At 41.1% G+C, this 23,414-nt stretch overlaps 1 protein-coding gene across 2 annotated transcripts in view; it reads right to left on the reverse strand.

Moving 5' to 3' along the window:
• STX8 (syntaxin 8) overlaps positions 1-23,414 on the reverse strand; it is a 264,310-nt gene that overhangs the window by 184,826 nt on the left and 56,070 nt on the right. For both annotated transcript variants that reach the window (XM_069483377.1, XM_069483378.1), the window contains exon 6: positions 15,115-15,207. In XM_069483377.1, coding sequence (XP_069339478.1) covers positions 15,115-15,207 — 93 coding nt within the window. The remainder of the gene's footprint in view (positions 1-15,114; positions 15,208-23,414) is intronic.

Genomic DNA, 23,414 nt, shown 5'->3' on the forward strand with positions numbered 1-23,414 from the left:
ATTTATACAAAGTGCATAGTCTGTCTTCTCCTTCAAAAAAGAAGCCATTTGGGTAAATAATCCTACCCAAATACAAAGAAAGCCTTTTGCAGCAGCTACCTATACTAATCAAACGGTCCTTCATTTGTAAATATGAAGAGTCAATGAAGTATTAGCAGATAAGTAAGGAAAAGCCCATAGCATGTGTATTAGTTTGCAAGAGCTGCTCTAACAAAGTACTACAGACCGGGTGGCTTAAACAACATTTACTTTCTCACAATTCTAGAGGCTGGAAGTCCCAGATCAAAATGTCGGCAGGGTTGGTTTTGTCTGAGGCCTCTCTCCTTGGCTTGTCTTCTCCCTGCGTCTTCCCCCTCCGTATATGTCTGTGTCCCATCCAATTTCCTCTTCTTGTAAGGACGCCAGGCATATTGGATTAGGGGCCACCCTAATGACCTCATTTTGACTTGATTACCTTTTAAAGATCCTATCTCCAAATACAGTCACATTCTGAAATACTGGGGGTTAGGACTTCAACTTATGAATTTTGGGGGGTCATAATTCAGCCTATAACAGCATGAAAGAGAAAGACTTAGATGAACAAAACAAAACTTACCTAGAGAGGGCACAGAAATAATCCAAGGAGCAGAAAAAAATTTTAAGTTCTAACTAGTACCATTTAAAGGATTAAAATATGTATAGCATTAAAAACATATTTCTATGGGAAAAAAGCAATCATGAACATTAAAACTTCTTGGTGTTTAAAATTATAGTTCCCCAAATTTAAAAACTCAATCAGAAGAGCTGAAGCATAGAATAGATACAGCAATTATATCAGAAGTCAGTAAAATGTGTCAGTAAATGTAAATAAAATACTGACTACAGAAGAAAAAGGGAGCTTCAGTTTAAAACAATGTGGAAGATAAGTTTAAAGGGAAGTTTAAGTATTGTGAACTTGATTTCTTCAGAGATATTTATATGCTTCAGACTTAAATTTTAGAAAAATGTAAACTTAAGTATGCATGTTAAAAATGTTGGGGTGGCCGTGGCCCGAGGTGGGTGGCCTGAGTATCCCATTCTTGGATGGGGAAGAGGGAAATTAGTTTTCCCATAAAGCTGCCTTGCCCAGCTTCTAGCTTTATCTAGAATGCTGCTCATGATGCATATAGGAACCATGACCTCAATGCCCATCTCTGCACAGATATGAAAACACAAGTCCCTAAGGTACACATCTGGCTCAGTGATCTCCGCAGGCCATGAGCCTTCAACCCACTCACTGGCATGGGTTAGCATCTTCATTTCTGGCACCCAGAGCACTCCCTTTGTTGCTTTCACACTCAGCTAAGACTTATAAAACAGTTTTCAAAAATGCTTTATCTAAGATCTCCACGTGTTTGAAAAAGGGAATGGGGAGACTCACTCATCAACTCAGTCTACCATTTTGACCAAAAATCTGTATTGTGAACAGAGTTAATAGTGGAAAACACCTGTACTGCTCACAATGTGTGGGGCACTATTCTAAGAGCTTCATACATATTAACCTCTTTCATCTTCATAACACCATAAAATAGTGATATATTTAATAGTTTGGGTGTATGTCCTCTCCAAATCTCATGTTGAAATGTGATCCCCAGTGTTGGAGGTGGGGCCTAATGGGAGGTGTTTGGGTCCTGGGGAGCAGACTCCTCATGAATAGCTTGGTGTCATCTTCATGGTAATGAGTGAGTTCTCGCTCTATTAGTTCCTGAGAACTGATTGTTACAAAGAGCCCGGCCCCTCCCTCCCCTCTTTCTCTCCCTTCCTCTCTTGCCATGTGATGCCTTCTCCCCTTCACCTTCTGCCATGAGTGAAAGCTCCCTGAAGCGCTCACCAGAAGCAGATGCTGGTGCCGTGCTTCTTGTACAGCTTGCAGAATGGTGAGCCAAATAAATCTCTTTTCTTTATGAGTCACCCAGCCTCAGGTATTCCTTCATAGCAATGCAAAATTAACTAATTGGGTACAAGTTGAGTATTCTTTATCTAAAATGCTTGGGTCATGGATTTTGGAATATTTGCAAAGATATAACGAAGTATCTTGGGGATGGGACACAAGTCTAAACACAACATTCACTTAAGTTTTATATATACCTTATACACATGGCCTGAAGGTAATATTAAAGATTTTTAATAATTTTGTGCATGACACAAAGTTTGTGTTAAGTACTTATGTGTGGAATTTTCCACTTGTGGTGTCATGTCAGTGTTCAAAATATTTCAGATTTTGGAGCATTTTGGATTTTGGATTGCCAGATTTATAGTACTCAACCTGTACTATAAATCCTCATCTTATAGATGAGAAAAATAGGATTTAGAAAGATTAAGTAACTTGCTCAAGGTCACACAACTAATAAGTATCAGAGGCAGTTTGGCTCTTAACTACTAAATACTACCACTGTGACATTCATGCCGATGTTCATGCCATTCAACAGGTATTTTCTGTCTCTTTCCTCCCTCACCTAACATATTGGCAGGATTATACCTCCCAGTGGTTGGATAAGGCCACATGATTAGTTCTGGTCAATGAACTGGGAATGAAATTAACATGTCACTTCTGTGCCAGAGCATTTAACTGCAAGGACATGACCCCTACAGTTCCCTTACTCTCTGGGCACAGTGTACAGCAATGTTTGAAATGGCGATCAGCCAGGGATCTTAAGTAATTATGTTCACCACTGAACCACAATGAATATATACTTAAAGATTAAAAAAATAAGTATTTGTTGTTTGAAGCCACTTATATTTGAGGGCTATTTGTTACCACAGAATAACCTAACTTATCCTGATGGATGTAGTCTCTCTCAACTACTTTTTTAAATGAAGTGTGTTGGTGCAGGATGGGCGGGGGGGGGGGGGGGGGGGGGAACAGGACGGGGGGAGCTGGTACTCACTAAAAGAAGAGAAATACATAACTTCCAAACCAGTAAAGTTACCAAGAAGAAACTATATGTCATGTAGCATTCTACGAAGTTAAGAAACCAAATTTTCACCAAAGCCAAGAAACTAATATTAAAACTGGTCTGCAACCAATGGTCCCCATAAAATTCCAGCAGTAGCAACCACAAAACTGTACCATAGGGAAGATTCTAGGATCCAGGACCCACTGTGGGACCCTCTACAGCTGCAGTCCCCAACCCCTGGGCCAAGGACCCATACCAGTCTGTGGCCTGTTAGGAATGGGGCTGCACAGCAGGAGGTGAGTGGCAGGTCAGCAAGCGAAGCTTCATCTGTATTTACAGCCACTCCTCATTACTGCCGCCTTGCATTACTGCATAAGCTCCACCTCCTGTCAGATCAGCAGCGGCATTAGATTCTCACAAGAGAAGGAACCCTACTGTAGATTGCACATGCGAGGGATCTAGATAGCTCGCTCCTTTTGAGAATCTAATGCCTGATGATCTGAGGTGGAGTTGAGGTGGTGATGCTAGTGCTGGGGAGTGGCCACAAATACAGACTATCATTAGCAGCAAGGTCTGACTACACAATAAATGTAATGTGCTTGAATCATCCCAAAACCATCCCCCCGCCCCCCACCATCCATGGAAAAATCGTGTTCCATGAAACCGGTGTCTGTTGCCAAAAAGGTTGGGGACTGCTGCTCTACAGGAAAAATGAACATGAGGTACAACACAGAAACACAAGCTCACAGAAAAATCACAAAGTATACAAAAGTCACCAAGACAGAAGTCAGCAAAAGCAATGAAGGAAAAAGTCAATCTCAAAGAAATTTATAATAATAGCACAATCAGAAAAGAGCTTTAAATGTTTAAAATTATCAAGATCAAGAAAGGTATGAAATCTGTAAGACAAGAAAAGGGCATCATGGAAGAAGAACAAGTGATTTTGATAATACATTTTAAATACACTTCTGGTTAATGACACAAATCTGAATACATTCATTCATTGGCCTCTGCTCTTTCCTATAAACCCCCTGAAAAAGATGGCATATTTTGTTTTTAAGACATAAAGGATAAAAAGGATGGAAGAGAAGGTAAGAGCAACACAATTGGAAGCTAAAAAGCTTGAGTATTTGACCAACATTTTCTTGTAAACAAATGAAGTTGGCCTGTCACTTTAAACAACCAACAACGTCAATTGCTGCTGATAAAATTGAGTTTTCAAGAAGAAATTAGAATCTTAGAAAACTTGTATTTGCCACCAGAAGCTTGAAGGTTCTCAATACTTAAAGACTTTCCTGATGAGATTGATGGTTTTACTAAGTGTGATTTTTTTTTTCCTAATCTTGTATAATGAAATGTGTCAACATTTTGATGATCTGCTTAACTGAGTGAACCAACATTTTTCAAATGATCAATGCATGATGTTACAAAATCACACATGGGTAAAAGTCATTTGAAATGTGAGAAAGACCAACAGACTGTAATGGAGCAGAATATAAAAAATGAGTTGGTATGGTTTCAGATTCCACATTTAAGAAGCTAATACTTGTCAAATTTTGGTGTAGTATCAAAGAAGGATATCTACAATATGCGGAAAGGTTATTAAAATATTCCTCCTTTTTTCAACTACATATATGTGATATGTTTCATATACATCAACCAAAACAACATATTGCAACAGACTGAATACACAAACAGACATGAGAATCCAGCTGTCTTTTATTAAGCCAGACATGAAAGATATTTATAAAAACATAAAAAGATGTGATTCCCCTAATTTTTAGAGACAGGGTTTTGCTGTGTGGCCCAGGCTGGAGTACACTGGCTATTCACAAATAGTGAATAATCACAAATAACCATAGCATACTGCAACCTTGAATTCTGGGCCTCAAGCCATCCTCCAGCCTCAGCCTCCCTAAGTAGCTGGTATCACAGGTACCCGCCACCATACCTGGCTCTTCTAATTTTTTCCATTTTGGACAATATAGCTATTTTTCATAAAATTATATTAACATATAATGGTTTATTATTGTTGTTTGAAAATGAATATTTTAAAATGTCTCTTAATTTCTAATACAGTAAGTATCCATAGATATAACCCAATAAATTTATATCAATAGATATAAATGAAAGCTTTTAGGAGTTCAACAATTTTTAAGAATATAATGAGGCCTACACCACAAAGTTTGAGAATTGCTATACTTAGTAAGTGTAACCAAATGAAAGCCTATATAGCAATAGGAATATCAGGTCAATAGAGCTAAAGGTGAAATGCATTAGCAATAAAAGTAGATATTTCCATAATGATAAAAAGATATAACCACCAAAAATGAAATAAAATAACTGGACATATGTGTACCTAATGACTTTTCCTTGTATTTTAAAAATTGGCCCAATTACATGGAAAAATTGTGAAATTCAAAAACACTGAAGGAGATTTCATCATATCTCTTTCAGAAACTGATAGAGGAAGTGCAGAGGTGTAAAGATATAGAAGACGTTAACAACATAATTAATAAGCTTGATATGATAAATGTGTATGAAACCCCGTCTCCCCCAGACTAGAGACAGACTCTTCAGTCAACACAATGGGGAGTTGTTACCGAGCTTCAGGGAAGATCTTAACAAGTTCAAAAGAACAGGTATCATGCAGAACATAAGTCTCCCTTCTCTATGCCATTCAGTGAGAAAAATCAACAGTAAAACGATGGTTTAAAAATGCATGTTTAGAAATTTAGAAACAATGAATTAAAGAGAAAAAAATCAATGCAATTATAAAATGTGAAGGACTTAATTATAATAAAAGCACTAAATGTCAGTATTTGTGGAGTGTAGAAGTGCTATTTGAAGGAGGATTTATAGCTTTCTATACATATGAAAAGTAGAATATAAATTAGCACAGAGTCCTAGTCCTGTTCAAAAATTACTATTAACATAACCGTTTCCTGACTAACACTGTTGACTATGGCTAAAAAACACAGAGTCTTTCCCAGGAAAATGCAAATCCTCTGTAGTTTTCGGGGCCTACAGGTTTTCACACTGGGCAGCCCTCCACGCCCTGGTTCCTGACCCTCTGCAGCTTTCTCTGGGTGCGTTCTCCTTGTTACTCACTATTTTCCAGCCACAAGAGCCTTTGATTTCTCCAACTCGCAAGGCTCTCTCTAGCCACCAGAGCCTCACATGAGATGTCCCCCCTTCTTCCTGGAATGATTCACTGGCCAACCTTGTCACTGGCTCAACTCTGGCCCATTCCTGAAGCCTCAGCCTCCCACAGTCCCTTCCACAGCCACCCAGCCTTTTCCTTGCTAACACTTACCACAATTTGATAAAATAGCTTTATTTGGAGACGGATTTGTTTAACGTCTCTCTCCCCCCCCCCCCAGCTAGATTATAGAAGAATAAGGGAGGGACTTTGGTTTTCAGTTGTTACTGCTGTTTTTCACTCTGTAGCAGGCCAGCCACACACGTAGCTATCATAATACTTGGTAAATACTTGAATGAATAAATGCACCATTGCCAAAGTGGCTACTTCTCCCCAAAAGTGGCTAAACTCTTAGTCTAGATGTCCTAACTGCTGTGAGACAATGAAAACATATGTATGATCTTATATTAAATATGCATATTTAATATATACTTTTTATTTATATATAAATATATACATAAACATTACATAGGCAAAATTACACAACGGACAAGTAGCAAATTAAATTACACAACTGACACCACTAATCTTGCTGCACAGCGGAGGCTGACGGTCACACGGGCCCTGTAAGCCCTGCTACCCCCCTCCAGCCTGCTCTCTCCTCCCATCTCCCACCCCTGCTCTCTGGACCACGTTATGCTCCTTTGCGTACACTGCTCTCTGTCTGAAATGGTCTTCCCTTTGCATTTCTTACAGATAACTCCTGTTTATCCTTTTCAATCTCTGTTCAAATACCAGTTCCTTGGGGAAGGCTTTCCTAACCTTCAAACTATGCCAGGTTCTTGTGTTCCATATTCTAATCGGTCCTTGTCTGTTACCTGCCACTGTCTGCAGCTGTGCGTCCTGCACTATCTAATAGCCGACTCCCCAACGAGAACAAAGACTCCATGGGGGGCAGCAGCCGTGTCTGATGCCAAAGCTGTATACGTGGATTCTGGCACAGTGCTTAGCACATAATAGGCACTCAGTATTTGTTTAATGAATACACAACTTGGGAAAGTGTACTAAGGAAGGAAATAATATTACTTTGGATTTAGGAAAAAGATCTCACTGGCTTAAAAAGTCCTTTTCGTATTAGGAAAAGAAAAGGTTTATTTAATCCAGATAAAGGCTAGCTATGAAGCTTATTCAGTAAAATGTCCACGCATATGTACAAATGTGCACAGAAGACAGCCGAGTTGCTACTGCTGCTGCTGATTTTGCACAATCGACTTCCAGGAAGATCTTAGAAGAAAGTACAGATGACTGGAGGTCAGACATGCCCGCATGAAGTTCTTGCAAAAGATGAAAAGACAACGGGGGCAGGGGAAACAAACGGATTCATGAATTCCTTTCCAGCCTGAGATTCTCTGAGACTAAGCAACTTGCAAGTTTGTTTATGAATGAAATGCAGACTCGAGAAGCCACACCACTAATCCTAGCAGCCAGTGAAAGTCCACTGAATAAAAGCTCAGGGAGAGAAATGTGAATTCAGTCACTTAGAGAAAACTGTTTCCCCACCTGACCTCAGTGTCAGTCTATACTCCAAAATTTGGGGTGGAACAGGGTATTCCTATGTGAATTCCTAAACCTGCTTGACCCGTAAAGTGCCTCATGCCACCGGGAAACGCACTCAAAGTCCTTGGCGGAGCTCTCCGGGGATAGAGCTCTGGGCCGTGGATCAGAGTGTCTCCCTCCTCACATTCCACCTGCCAAGCAGTAACAGGAACTCCCTCCACTTCAAATCATTCTATGCTTCCTTTAAAGGAAAGCAGTTTCTAACTGTCTTGCTTCCTTCAAAAGGCACGCATACTCAAGTTCTGGGGGTGCAGCACTGGGCAGTGTCACCACTGCCACAGCCACTGCCTTACACAGTTACAAGCTCGCAGGCTGGAAGACGTTGTTTCAGCTGATCTTTGAACCCCTTCCTCAACTAATAGTGATCTCACCACCGGGAGGGACCAAGTGGGAAAAGTCCTGTTAAACCACATGGTTCCGTACTAGGCTGGGGCCAGGAAGGAAGGAAGTACTCTATAGCAACCTGGACTTTAACAAAAAGAATCCTCTTACAGCAGTGTTTCCCAAACTTCACCGTCTCAAATACCACCTTCAGATTTTTTTTTTTTTTTCCATGTTCACGTTTCGCCTGTGCCACATATGCTTAATGTCTTTCTTTGTATCAACTCAGTATTATTTTCAGGCTTATACAAGTTAACTGAATAAGGAAATGTTATATATTGCTGGGAAATCACAGGTTTCAAATGCTAGCGATTTTTATTTCTATCACACATTGAAATACACATCTATTAAAATGTAAGATGTTTCTCTACATGTTACTTAAAATACACTTGCCTAACACACTTTGGGAAATTCTGATACTGGATAATACAAGAAGAGATTCCTTTACCAAGCTGCTTTCACATCCTGTAATACAAGACTAATTCTATTATCAAAGTGCTAAACAAACAGTTTGAGAGGCTTCAGACCGAGGGTGACTTGGACACCAGCTATGGAAACTTCCTTCTGTGAAGCCTCCTTGAAACACTTTCCTCAAGAAGTATGAAGAGCTGTAAGCAGATGGATGGCTTCAAATACATTTTTTTAGCATAAGGGTGCTTAACTTGGATTCACTGACAATTGACCAGAAAAATCAGTGATTACTTACGTGAGTTTCCTCTTGTTGCTCTAACAAATATCTCAAACTAAGTAGCTTGAAACAACACACATTTAATCCCTCGCAGTTCCAGAGATCAGAAGTCTGAAATTGGTCTCACTGGACTGAAATTGAGGTGCCCCTCCAGAGGCCCTAGGGGAGAATCCATTTCCTGGCCTTTTCTAGCTTCCAAATCTTTATTCTTTGCATCCTTTGGCTCATGGCCTCTTCCACCATCTTCAAAGCCAGCAGCGCAGCATCTTGCTTCAGTTATTGCATTGTCTTGTTCTTCCGTGTCCAAACTCCCTCTGCCTCCCTTTCATAAGGACACTTGTGCACTCAGGACTTACCAGGATACTCCAGGATCATTCTCCCCATCTTGATATCCCTTTTGCCATATAAGGTCACATTCACATATTCTAGGGATTGGGATGTGGGTATCCTTGGGGATCATTATTCAGCCTGCCATGGTACTTTCCTAAACTTTCAACGTGAAACTTCAGCTGAGGGGCTCTAACAGACCCTTACAACAGCAATACATTCACATGTATGTGAAATCTTTGTGTGATCATTTTGTGTCCTATAGCACAGTTGTATTTTCCAGCTCTTTCAAAGAACACACTAGTCTCCTCAATCCCAGTATTGATGCTATGGAGACATGTGACCTTCCGTGTCACCCTGGTCCCAGCGTGGCACACGAAGCCGAGAGGAGACGCTCACCCTGGCCCATGACACCTCACGCTGCCTCTCAGGAAAATGTAGAGAGTAAAATTTCAAGAATTCAGTGTCTTGGGCACAAGCAGAGTGAGAATGTGAAGTACTATTAAGCAAAAACGAGACCGAACCCCTTTGGTAGAACAGCTCCATGTGTTAGCTCCATGTGCTTCCTCATGAGCGGTAGTTTCTTTTTCATAAATGCCTAAACATTTTCCTAATTCAAATTAGCAACCAGGTAGTAAATGCTCATGCTCACTTTAGTTAGCTAAAGTGATCCAGATTTCTGGAAAAATACGTAACATATAAGTTTCTGAAGCCTTATTCATATTCCAGTAATTTAACAAACATCATCAATTGCCGACTGTTTGCCATGTGAGTCAGTAGAACGGAGTGTCTGCCCTCAAGGAGCTTCCAAGTGCAGCAGAGAACACAGAGAAATAAATGTTAATGAGTGAATGGGGAGCTATGACAGGGGTTCTTGGGGAGCATCCAGGCGGGGAAGAGCTCCCAGAGAAAATGATGCCTGACCTAAGCTGAAGCTAAAAGAATGACAGCATTAGCCAAGGCTAGATGTATGCTGGGGCAGGGGTGGAGGTGAGGGAGAAATGGTAACTGGCAGGAGGGGAGGGGTGTTCCAGGCAACGGGAAAAGCTTAAGCACAGCATCAGAAGCCAGCCCCAGCATGGCGGTGCAACTAAAGAACTTGCCGTGGTCAGCAGGGTTGGGGTGTACAGCTCCAGAGACAGGAATGCAATCACTAGATCACTGAGAACAAGCTGGACTTTATCAGGAAGGCAATGGGGAGTCACTCAAAATTAATAATGTCACTAGGTCTGTGTTCTGAAAAGAATACTTGGATACAAGGTGGAGACAGGCTAAGAAGGAAGTAAGACACGAGGCACAGTATCAGGCTGCTGTGGTAATTCAGGCAAATGGTGACAGTGGCCCAGACCAGGGCGGTAGTGATGAACAGATATAGACAAATGCTAGTGATCCTTAGGAGGTACAACTGACAGGACGTGGTGACTCTCCACAGGTGAATGAGGGAGGGGTGACTGGCAGGTAGAGGAGGCATTCCTGGATAGGGCAGCACAGGGCCTGGCTTCTGTGATGTATACGTGTATACCTATTCTGTTTCATAAATAAAAAGTTAACCACAGAAATGACTCTCAAAGGTTAAAAAATGTATGCCTGTTTTTGCTAAAATCAGAAAGTAAAATAATAAGTAAAATAGATAGTAACTCAGAGAAAAAATAAGAGACTTGGAGGATTGATCTAGGAGGTCTAAAACTGACCACAAAGAGTTGCAAAATGAGAAAATGGACAAAAACAGAAGGAAGGGAATTACAAGAGAATTTACCAGAATGGAATGTCTGGATTCTAAGGGACTCGAAACATGGGACACAATGAGTGAAAATATATCTACATTAAGACATGCTGATATTAATAAAATTTCAAAACATCAGGGATAAATAAAAGATCCTAAAATGTTCCAGAGAGGGAGAAACAGGTCACCTACCAAGGATCAAGAATAATAATGATGAAGGGCCTAAAAGTAATGACACCCCAGTGGCAATGGGTATAGCATGCACTGAGATCTTGGTTCCTACACACCATTTCCCAGTAAAATGAACCAGAGATCCTTGAAAAAAACAGCTGAATCCAGGGTTAAGACAAGGAAAAAGATAAGCCTGGAATATCCTACTCTTCCATAAAGCAAGTAAGTGCTCATAGATTGACAGAAAAATCAGAAAAATTAGCCCATTTGAGATATTTCAACATCAAAAACAATAACGAAGACCTGCACACACTAACAGATCTGTTCTTGGTGCTATTTCATCCATCAGAATCGTGCCTCGATGGTTCTTTGTGATGCCGATTTTAAGGCTTGGCCAATGCCAAAATGAGGTCTCAAAATATCTACTTCAGTTGGGTTAAGCCAATCCCATTCATTTTCTTGTTTCGGTGTTCTTTTTAAACAGCTCTCTTAACCATGTACTTAAAAGAACTTTTCAGTAAACCAGAACCACAACTCTTGGTTCTGGAACAGCATCTGGGTGGTCTGCCATGAGCCCTTTGTGCCCACCCGTCCATGCAGTTCACCTTGAACTGAGGAGCACTGAACTCTGGTTCCCTGAGAGGCTCTCACTAGCTCAGCGCCCCACCCCTCCTCCCACCACCCCACCAGTCAGTGTATGTTCAGGTCTCTCATCACCGGGACTTTCATCTAACTTCTGATCCTTCTCCTCGTTAGGCTCGGTCAGTAGCATATGAACAGGGTAATTACTGGGGTTGGCCGGGCCCTTCTGAATGCTCTATGAGAAGACTGGAAACTGAATTCCAAAAATGAAGATAATTCAACCCTTCAGCTTTGTGGTTATGTTCTAAGTACAATGTATTTTGTTAGTAAGGTTCTGATACTTGATTCCAAGATGGCCTCGCCTATTGTTTCTCTCATTTAACGAAAACCAAAAGAACAATTCAGTAGGTCAGTAAATCACAGAGATATCTACAACAAAAGTGGTATCCTTTTCCCTCGTCCCTGACTCTTTACAACACGCTCGGATCACAATAAAAATCCAGATGGAGCTGCAGCCCTATTCTTAACACCTACAGACACAGCAGCCTTTTTCCACTTTAACAAATGCAATAAAGGCCGGTTATGGTCCTGGCAAGAATGTAATCGTTTATCCACAGATAGTCTCAGTTGCTGTGAAAGAAAATGGCTGACTCTGCCCTATCTCCGAGGAGCAAACGTGCACTTTAGAAAACCGCCAGCAAAGCTGCCCTCTCTGGGAGGCCACCACAGAGAAAACCCAGCTTATTTTGGCAACTGATGGGAAAATACCTCCTGTTTGTCTATGTCCACATGTATCCATCCGGGTCTGGAATGAAGACCAGGACTGGGGTGGTGTGGAGGAACAACCAAAGGGATGGAGTGACATGTGTGAGTAGAAGAATCTCAGTGACTATGATGCTCTGTGTGCACACGTAACTATGTCCACATTCTGTGCACGTGCGGGGTTTGTACCTGCCAAGTGAGCATAGGAGAGGTGATACAAAGTAGAGTACTAAATACGTTCTCTCAGCGTGCTCAACAAGGGCACTGGTTCTCAAACTTGGCAGCACATTGAAATTATCTGGGGAGCTTTTAAAAATACTGATGCTTGAGCCCCCTAGAGATTCTGGTTTACTTGGTGTAAAGTACTATGGTAGAGAGAATAATGGCCCCCCAAAGATATCCACATTCTAGTCCTTGGAACTTGTTAATCTGTGGGGTTACACGGCAAAGGGGCATTAAGGCTGCAGATGGAATTAAGGTTGCTAATCAGCTGACCTTAAAATAGGGAGATTGTCCTGGATTACCTGGGTGGGCCCAGTGTTATATCTCAAGGGTCCTTAAAAGTGGAAGAGGGAAGCAGCAGTTAGAGACAGAAGTGATGCCATATGAGAAAGACTCATCCTACTGTTGTTGGCATCAAAGATGAAGGAAGGGGTCACAAGCGAAGGAATGTGGGCAGCCTCTGGAAGCTGAAAGTCAAGGATGTGAATGCTTCCCTCAAGCCTGCGGAAGGGAACGTAGCCCAGACAACGCCCTCGTTTCAGCCTAGTCAGACTCATGTCTTCTGACCCACAGGACTGTCAGATATTAAACTTGTATAGTTTTAAGCCACTAAATTTGTGGTTATTTGTCACAGCAGCAATAGAAAACTATAATAACACAGGGACCGGCCTGGGCTTTGGAGTTTTAAAAGCACTCCAGTTGATTCTAAGAGGCAGCAAAGTATAACCATTAAACCAGGGGAAAGACACAGACATGCTGGTGTGATTGCTTATCCTGAAAAAAATACATGGTGATTTCATCTGGGAAGCTAGTAAGTCACCCCACTAAATTATGTACCATTAATTCTGAGCCATCTACCCATAGATTCTGTGGCTTCTCTATACACATCACGGGATGGGTATGCTACACCAGCTTGGTGGCCAGAGTCCATCCTAGTCTGACCCACTGAACAAGCTAACTTTCCTTGGGATAAAAAAAAAAATTATACACCAGATAGGCAGATTTTCTATAAAGCTTATTTTCTTATTGATACTGTCTCTCAAGGAAAAGACTAACCAATAACTGAATTATATGCAAATGTGTAAATTGGCCTGTTTATCTTAGCACCATTAGGAAAAGGACTAAATTATCCTCCTTTCTGTGCTGAAACTATTAAGACTGTAAGAGTGAAGGCTTCTCCATTTGCTTTAGTAATCTATTTGTGATAGATGATAAACAGATGGAATTTATTTATTTATGACAGATAAATGGAATTGCACTGTGGGAACAACTGAACTCATTCTTCCTAGGGAGCAAGCAAAGAATTGCCTGTTGTGTGACTCTGACAAGCGCACCCCTCCCTTCAGAGCAGGCGTTCATCCATTCCCAGGGCCTCGACGCTCACTCATACGGGATGATAACTTTTCTTGAAAGCCATTCCATTGTGGTATTATCACCACAAGCTAAAACCTTAGAACCTTTTAGCTTTCTGTCCCTCCTTTGTCTTCCCTACAGAGGAAGCTGGTATGGTGGAGAAGGCAGTCACATTAAAATCAGAGGACCTGAGTTGGAGTTTCAGTTCTGTCACTTATAAATGACATGGCATTAAGAGGCCCCTCAGCCACTCTGAGCTTCGTGTCTAACAAATGAGCATGGCACTGCCTTCATGATGCATGTGGAGGTTGAATGAAATGACACAGATGAAAGAGCTCAGCACATAGCAGTGGGCTGTCCATAGACGTCAGCCTCACTCAAACTCAGCCGCTCTCACGCTGTCACGCATCACCTCTATGCAGAAGCTCCTCCCAGCCCTGCTCTTCAGTTCTGCCCTCTCACTGAGCTCTGGGACCACACCTCCAGCCGTGGGCTCGACCCTTGAATCTCTCCCTGGCATTTGGAGTTGGACACATCCAAACTGGACTTACGATCTCCACTCCCAAACCGGTGACTCTTGTCAAGTTCCCCGACTTTGTCTATAACAGGGAAAACACTGGCAGCCCCTGGCACCCATCCTTAGGTCCTCTCCACTCCTACCGCTGCAACTGACTCAGGCTCTCCTCGTATCACACACCACACACCTTACACCTTGAGTATGAGGGCCTTTCAGGTGGCCTCCACCTCTCCCATTCCATCCTGCTTGCGGTTTGCAAAGTAATCTTTCTCCAATCGGATTTGTCACATCAAACCCTGAACAAAGATCTTCAAACGCTTTCTTGCCCCGCAGCTGGTACTTATGATGGAAGAAGAGCAAACTCCACCAGGTGTGGGGATGATCTGAGGCCGCACAGCCTCAGTGTACAAAGTGCTGAGCAACGTCATATCATCACCACGTAAAAGAAAAGCCCTTGGGATAAATGGATCAGCAAACAAAGTATTTTTTAAATCAGCTACTGAGAAGTAGAAATTTTTAATCAAATTTCTTTACACAGTATTTGATAACTACAATCTAAACCTGCCACAACCCCGCTATTGCATTGAACTACAACAATCCATTGACATAAAACTACGTCATGTGTTATATAATATTAAAATCATTCAGCAAATATTCAAGCCTTTAGTATTTATATTTGATGACAAATTTGCTCAATCTCAGGCTTGTTCTTACCATTTTGTTCATCCAGTTCATTCCCAATTTCCTGTCCCATTTGTTTTTGGCGACTTATGATGGAGGAAAGGGCATCGAGGCCTGCGTCCTGTTCTGAAAGAAAAAGAAAAACAATTAACTAAGACAGAGGAAAACAATTTAAAGTCCAAAAATATACCAAAGCACGTAACACAACTTGACAGACAGTAAAAGTAACATTTTAAATCAGTCAGGAAAAGAGAGATAAAACAGTTAACAATATTGGAAGAAAATAAAATTAAATACATACCTCACACCCTATACTAAAATGATTTCCAGAAGAATTTTTTTTTTTTTTTTAAGACAGAGTCTCACTCTGTTGCCCAGGGTAGAGTGTCGTGGCATCAGCCTAGCTCACAGCAACCCCAAACTCCTGGGCTCAAGCGATCCTTCTGCCTCAGCCTCCCTAGTAGCTGGGACTACAGGCATGCACCACCATGCCTGGCTAATTTTTTCTGTATATTTTTAGTTGTCCAGATAATTTCTTTCTATTTTCAGTAGAGACACGGTCTCGCTCTTGCTCAGGCTGTTCTCGAACTCCTGAGCTCAAAGGATCCACCCGCCTCGGCCTCCCAGAGTGCCAGGATTACAGGTGTGAGCCACCACACCCAGCCGAATTAAATTTTTAAATATGAAAAATAAAATAAAATTTGACTATATAAACATTTAAACTTTCGGCTATTTAATACATAAAGAGCATGTACAAATCAGTAAGACTTAATATCCCAATTTGTTTGTTTGTTTGTTTTTGGAGACAGTCTCACTTGGTCACCCTGGCTAGAGTGCAGTGGCGTCACTGTAGCTCACTGCAGCCTCAAACTCCTGGGCTCAAGCAATCCTCCTGCCTCAGCCTCCCAAGTAGCTGGCACTGCAGGCATGCACCATGACGCCTGGCTAATTTTTCTATTTTTAGTAGAGACTGGGTCTCACTCTTGCTCAGGCTGGTCTTGAACTCCTGACCTCAAGCAATCCTCCCGCCTGGGCCTCCCAGAGTGCTACAATTATAGGCATGAGCCACCGTGCACAGCCTTAATATCCCAATTTTTAAAACAGGTAGGAAGATAATAGGCAGGAAATTCACAAATGAATAAAAAAGGGAACATGAAAGCTTTGACATCACTACTAATTTTTTAAAAATACAAATGAAACAATGAGATTTTTGGTTATCAGATTTGTAAGGATTAAAAAGAATGATGATACTTAACATTAAAGTGCGAAGAACTAGAAGCTACCAAGTACTACTACGTAATAGGAGAATAAGTTCAACTTACTGACTGAAATCTTTCTCCAGTGCAGACCGTGCCCACCTTTTTACCAATCAATTCTCAGTCTAGGAACATATGTAATGTATGCAATGATGTAGATACAAGGATATTCCCCGAAACATTCGTTTACTTGCGCTGGGTATCAATTGTGCCTCTGGGCCGGGCGCGGTGGCTCACGCCTGTAATCCTAGCACTCTGGGAGGCCGAGGTGGGCGGATCGTTTGAGCTCAGGAGTTCGAGACCAGCCTGAGCAAGAGCGAGACCCCATCTCTACTAAAAATAGAAAGAAATTATATGGACAGCTAAAAATATATATAGAAAAAATTACCCGGGCATGGTGGCACATGCCTGTAGTCCCAGCTACTCGGGAGGCTGAGACAGGAGGATCGCTTGAGCTCAGGAGTTTGAGGTTGCTGTGAGCTAGGCTGACGCCACGGCACTCACTCTAGCCTGGGCAACAGAGTGAGACTCTGTCTCAAAAAAAAAAAAAATTGTGCCTCTGAACTCCAAACCCACCCTTTTTGGCTGCTCCATGAAAATGCACGTGGACTCCTTGAGTACTTTTCCTTTGCCAGGGTTTTTGCTTCCTGGCTCTAGCCTGCTCTCCTGACAGGCTCACTGGGTGCTTACAGCTTCTTTGATGCCCAGCTCCTTCAATGCAGAGACCAGCAACTTCTCCAACACACCCCCTCTTTGGGCATTTTTATAACATGAGTGCCTTCTCTATGATCAATTTTCCTTGCACCCTAGAGAGCAGATCTTCAGCAAAAGTTTTGCCAGCACAGCACCACAGGGACTTCTCTGAAATCCAGGAACCCTCAGCTGAGCCCTCTCTCAGCCCTGGGGGTGGGGGACTCCTGCCTAGATGCTCTGTCTCAGCCTGAGAGTTAGAGATTGTACCCGTTACCTGCTATTTCTGTGTTCTATAAAGTTCTCTTTACTTCTTGCTAGCTAATCTCTCTGTTATAGTTAAAATTTTTTTTTATTTTTATTTTTTTATTTTCTTCTTCTTCTTTTTTTTGGGAGATAGAGTCTCACTCTGTTGCCCAGGCTAGAGTGCCGTGGCATCAGCCTAGCTCACAGCAACCTCAAACTCCTGGGCTCAAGCAATCCTCCTGCCTCAGGCTCCCCAGGAGCTGGGACTACAGGCATGAGCCACCATGCCCAGCTAATTTTTTTCTATATATATTTTTAGTTGTCCATATAATTTCTTTCTATTTTTAGTAGAGACAGGGTCTCGCTCTTGCTCAGGCTGGTCTCGAACTCCTGAGCTCTAACGATCCATCCGCCTCGGCCTCCCAGAGTGCTAGGATTACAGGCGAGAGGCACCACAACCGGCCTAAAAATTCTTTATATTAAATTTTCCCTGTCAAATTTCTTTCTCCTGATTGGACCCAGAGTGATATATTTATAACAGTGAAAAATTGGAAGCTACCTAAATGCCCAGACACAAGGAATTATTTAAAAAAATATCATGTATCCATACAGTAAAACACCATATGGCTATTAAAAATCACATTGTTCATATATATCTTGATGTTGAAAGTCCATGAAATGTTATTAAGTTAAAAAGCAGGATACAAAACAATATATAGTAAAAGAACATTTTGGTTTTAAAAGATGAAAATGTATTCCTATAAAACTTTTTAAAATTTTAAAGAGAAAAGTTTTTGAACATTGAAAGAAAAAGTGAGTTAAACTCAACTTACTCAAGATCCTTTCTTTAAAATTTGATATATTTTTTAAAACTAAGCAGTCATTTCCTTGTAAGAATTTTTTCCCTCTACTTTCAGGTGCATTGGAAAGAACACTCTGAGGCGGTCTAGTGACTTTTTTTCCTCAAGCAGTATGTCATGAAGGTAACACCATGCCAGTTGCAGCTTCATCTGTTTACAGAGTTTTTGAAATAATTGTTCAACATAAAGGAATATCTATGAAAGCAGAAATCACAAAGGTCTTCTTACTCAAGGTCACATTAACATTTACTTATATTTTTCCAAGTCTTTTAATGGAATTAAACCATTATACTTAGCTCTTTAATTCATCTGGAATTTATTTAAACAAACGGTGTAAGGTAAGGACCCCTTAGTGACATTTTTTGACACTATGTACTTTTTTAAACTATACAAACGACCAGCTGTCTCTAAGGATCACTCCAAGGGACTATTTTATAGTAAAATCACTTTATAATGAGGTCCTTTTGGTCTTTAATAACAAGCTCTTGGATGGCCTCCAAGATAAATCTATCATCAACCTAGTGCTCCTACAGGATGACCAGTGTTATAGTAAAATTCTAAATGCATCTGAAGAAGAATCTATACGTAGGACAGAAGATCAAGTGTCAATGTGAATTAAAATGTAAAACAATTTAAAAAGAGGAAAGGACATTCCTCTAAGGTTTCCAATTAGGAAAAGAGTCATTAAACTCCCGAAGTTCCTTTATCTAGTGGAGACACAGATAAAGAAAACCTACATTACACTCTTTTCTTTCAAACGAGACCGTCTCACTTATCAACCTGAAGGTCAGCTCTGTAATGTACAGAAAGAGCAAAAAATTCTGCTCCACTCTAGTAACTTGTATAAGACCTCAGCACCTCCTCAACATGTTTAAGTGCCACAATAAATTTCATTCCATAATCTAAAGACATAGAGATCAAGATAACTGAGATGCTGTGTAGGTATTAATAATCACATCAATGACCTGGGCTACTCCAAGTCCTAAAGCGGCATTTCTAAGGGCGGTGGTATGGCCATCTTAAAGAAATGATCAAAACGAAATGCTGCTATACCTGCAAACAATATAAATAATCAAGAACCATGCAGACAGTCTATTACCAGCAAAACTACTATGATGTCATAATGATAGTTCACTATTGTTATATGCCCTATTCTATCACATAACCCGTCATTATGATATCACAATAGGGCACGTGCAATCAGTCTTCTATTTTATAATGGTATGAATGTCAAAAAAATGGATGATCATTGTGGTAGGTAAAAAAAAAAAAAAAAATCCCATGTCTGCAGCCTAATCCCTGGAACCTGTGACTATGTTACCTTATATGACAAAAGGGACTTTGCAGATGTGATTTAGAAATTCAAGATGGGCGATTATCCTGGATTATCTAGGTGGGCCCAGTATAATCATGAGTCCTGAAAAGCAGAGAACATTTCTCAGCTGCTGTCAGAGGGAGACGTGAAGAAGGGTCAAAGAGATGCAAATTGCTGGCTTTGAACACGGAAGAAACAAACCACGAGACAAGGGATGTGGGTGGGCTCTGGGGCTGGAAAACATGATGGAATGAATTCTCCCCTAGAGCCTCCAGAAAGGAACCCAGCCCTGCTGACACCTTGGTTTGAGCCCAGTGACGCCTATGTTGAACTTCTGACCTATAAAACTGTTAAGATAATAAATGTGTTTTAAGTCACTAAGTTTGTGCTAATTTATTATGGCAGCAATAAAAAACTAATACGGTCATTTTTTGAAAATCCCTTTGGAGAGATTAAGTATTTGGATACTTTGTATCTTTAGATTTCAGAAATGCCAAGATTGAGATAGTGGGAAACTACAGGGCAAAGGACGTGTTTCTTCAATGAAGAAACAGCGAAGAAAAAAAAGAGAGAGTTGCACAAGGAACTTATATATTAAAGCAATTTGAGGGACATACCAGCTAGTTGCAATGTATGGACAACATTCAGATCCTGAATTGAACTATCTAAAAGAAAACATTACAGGACAATCAGGGAAATTTGAACACTGGCTGGATATTTGATTATATTAAGAATTATTGTTAATTTCTTAGGGGTGATAATGGTATCGTGGCCATAGTTTTAAAAAACAGGACTTATCTTTTACAAACATATTTTAGAGATATAGTCTGAAATATTCACCAGTGAAATGATGTCTGAAATTAGCTTCAAAAATAATCCAGGGGATGGGTGGGATGGTAGGAGGACAGACACACAGATGAGCCCAGAATGGCTGCAGGGTAGGTAAAACAAAGTCATTAACTGACTCTCTCCCTTTTATATGTTTGATATTTTCTATAGCAAAAAGTTATCAATATTTTAACTAGTAAATAAAACAGAGGGACATTCCTAAGAGCTGCAACCACAGTCCCTTGACTGACCATAAGACAAAGACCCCAAGGCTAAGACTGTCTCATCTTTTCCTACATCTCTGCCCCATGTCTGAGCCTAACTGGTAGAACAGAGCACCATCATGTTTAACACATTGACCGCCACACTAGAATAAAAAATTTTTTCCTTGGGGCCACATGTTTTATTATGAAAATATAATAAAAACTTCAAAAACAAAATGATTCTAATTAAATGAAAAATTTGTTATTGTTTATTGTTTTCTGTGCATGAGTTATATGCAATTAAATTGTCAGTAGTAATTGTAACAATAAGAACATCAACAAGTAAGATTTTCATGCACCAACTGTAGGGTTTTGCCCAGGGGGCCACCCATCACGTAACATGTATGCTACAGCATGGCAGTTGCCTGCACACCATGCAGCTCCCAAGGTAAAGAGACATGTGAGTTACATATGTTTCACGAGGCCCCTGGCTCAAAACTAGCATGAGTTAAATACAACTCACATGGCAGTTAATGTGTTAAATCCAGGACTTAAAACATGCAGCACTTGCTATTTAAATCAGTGAATGACCACAGAGGACCCTCTAGGTTTGAAGCAGACAGACATATGATCTCTCTGCCAGACAGAAAGGCTTCTGGCCAATACCAGAGAGCCCTCTGAGTTTAGGTAGCAAAAAAAAAGTAGTTGATGTTGTGTTGTCCAGTGGCAAGAGAGAAGCCATGGGACTTCTCAGATTTAACATATAGAAGGAGCGCTCCCCAGAGAAGGGGAAATAGGAACAAATGAGGAAAAGAGTCGGCTGAGCTAGATAAAAAAGTGAATCCCTATGCTAGGAAGATCCCTAGAGCAAGTTCTAAGATTAGGTGTTTTTATTTTTGTTTTAGTTTTAAGATTTTGAGGAAAGGAATCTTTCTAGACTAGGTGACAGCTGTAAGAAAGGATATCTTCAAAGAAAGTTGTCTGTGTAAGGGTTCAAAAATTAGCTATTAAGACTTCCCAGTGTAAAATGGCATCTGGCCATCCACCTTCCTCATCCTCATTCCACATGAAAATATTTAGAGACCTAAGAACACAGAAATCTAGAACTAAAGTATTAACACAACTTTCTGCTAGAATCTAGAAGGAACATCTATAGAGTAATGATAAGACTAAATGGAACTAATGAAGAAACCCCATCAACCTCAGAGACCTCCCTGGGTAAAGGCAGAACAATCCTTTATACTTCAAGGTTGGCTATCCAACTCAGGGACACGGGCCTATACTAACCAAAAAGTGACCTCTCCTTGTTCTATCTCAGGAATTTGTGAGGCGATCAAGTTACTGTCATCACCCCACCCATCTTTTGCCTAATGTCCATTTATGCCTCAAATTACAGCTTAAGGAGCACACAAGCCAAGCTTGGCTAACTGGTGGTGATGAGGCCTAGCTTCTAGGTTAAGCAAGGAAGGCATTCACTGCCATGAAGTCTATGTTCTACCAAGGAACTGTTATTTTAGGATGATTTTCAAAGTGCTTCTAAGGGTCAACCAAAGTGCAGAAAGGCTAACAGATTCCATGGGCAAAAGGAAGTTACAAATGATGTTCCATGGTTTTTTTTTTTTTTTTTAATTTAGTACAAGACCTGGCAATAAAGCAAAGCCATAGCAACCTCAGCACATCATCAAGATTCTTGAGGCAGAGGAAAGGCTAATAAGGGTTTTATATAAAGATTACTTCCATTTTTGTGTTTATCCCTGAAAAACAGCTTGCTAGCAAAGCAATGAAGAATATAGCATTTCAAAACACAAAGGTAAGAGCAGGGCGGAAAATTTGACCTGCAATGTGTGCTGCTACTCCAGCCGAACCCCACCCAAACCCCAGCAGCCAGAGGCTGTCAAAGGGTGAGAATCTCAATAAGGACACTCTGTTTTGAAGACTCAATGGCAAACACTCCCAGGGGCAGCCTCTCATACCCGGCCTACAGCACAATCCATGAACTAGCACAGTCTCAGTGACGGGATACTTCTGACTGCAAACAGCTTTTCTTGGCAAAAAGCAACAATGCCAGAAAATTCATTCGTATTAGCTGTAAGGCACTCACGCCCTTCCAGAGGCCGGGAACCCTGAAGAATAAGGTGTGCCACATGGAAAGCTGTGTTTCTTTTAATTTTTTCCACTTTCCTTCAAACAATGGTAATGGGTGAAGCATATAAAACTGAAGATAAAAGAGAGTCACAGTGTTTCATTTACCAGATAATTGTACTGTGAAAAGGGAGTTCAAAATAGAATTATACATCTGCTTCTGGCCAAGATGGACTAACAGGCACCAGATTTCCTTCTGGCCTGAAACAATGAAGAAAAAAAAAACCCAAACAGGCTAAATATACAAAACAACAGTTTCAAGACACTGACATCAGGAAATAAAGGGCAGTGATCCCCGAAAGATGGGAAACAAATGAGATGAGCTCTAAGACTTTCCCAGATTACTGTCTGGCAAGAGCTCCCAGCTGTGGTGTGTGGACGGGGGAATCCAGGTGGAGCCTGGCAGTCTCCTCGAGTTGAAGAAAGGCCAACTAGGTCAAGGTGGCTAGAGTATGCAGGGCACAGTATCAGAGAGGAGAAAGCGAGCTCTGTAGATCTGCACAGGGTCCACTTTGAGCCTTGGGCTGAGTGTTGTTCAGGGCCTGCACGTGAGGAAACTATCCAAGGCTGGGGAAAGAATCACTCCACCGGGTAGAAGGAATGATGCTCTGAGCTCAAACAGGGTCTGACATAGTTCCTATTTCCACCAACCAGGTCACCTCATAATTCGTGGGGTATCAGAGTACTCAGGATGATGGTTTTGGCTCAGTAGTGGGTAAATTACCTCTACACTGGAATAAGCAAACATTTTCTGTAAAGGGTCAGATGGTTAATATTTTAGGCTTTGTGGTTC

The sequence above is a fragment of the Eulemur rufifrons genome, chromosome 9, assembly GCF_041146395.1.
Source record: "Eulemur rufifrons isolate Redbay chromosome 9, OSU_ERuf_1, whole genome shotgun sequence".
Classification (NCBI taxonomy): domain Eukaryota; kingdom Metazoa; phylum Chordata; class Mammalia; order Primates; family Lemuridae; genus Eulemur; species Eulemur rufifrons.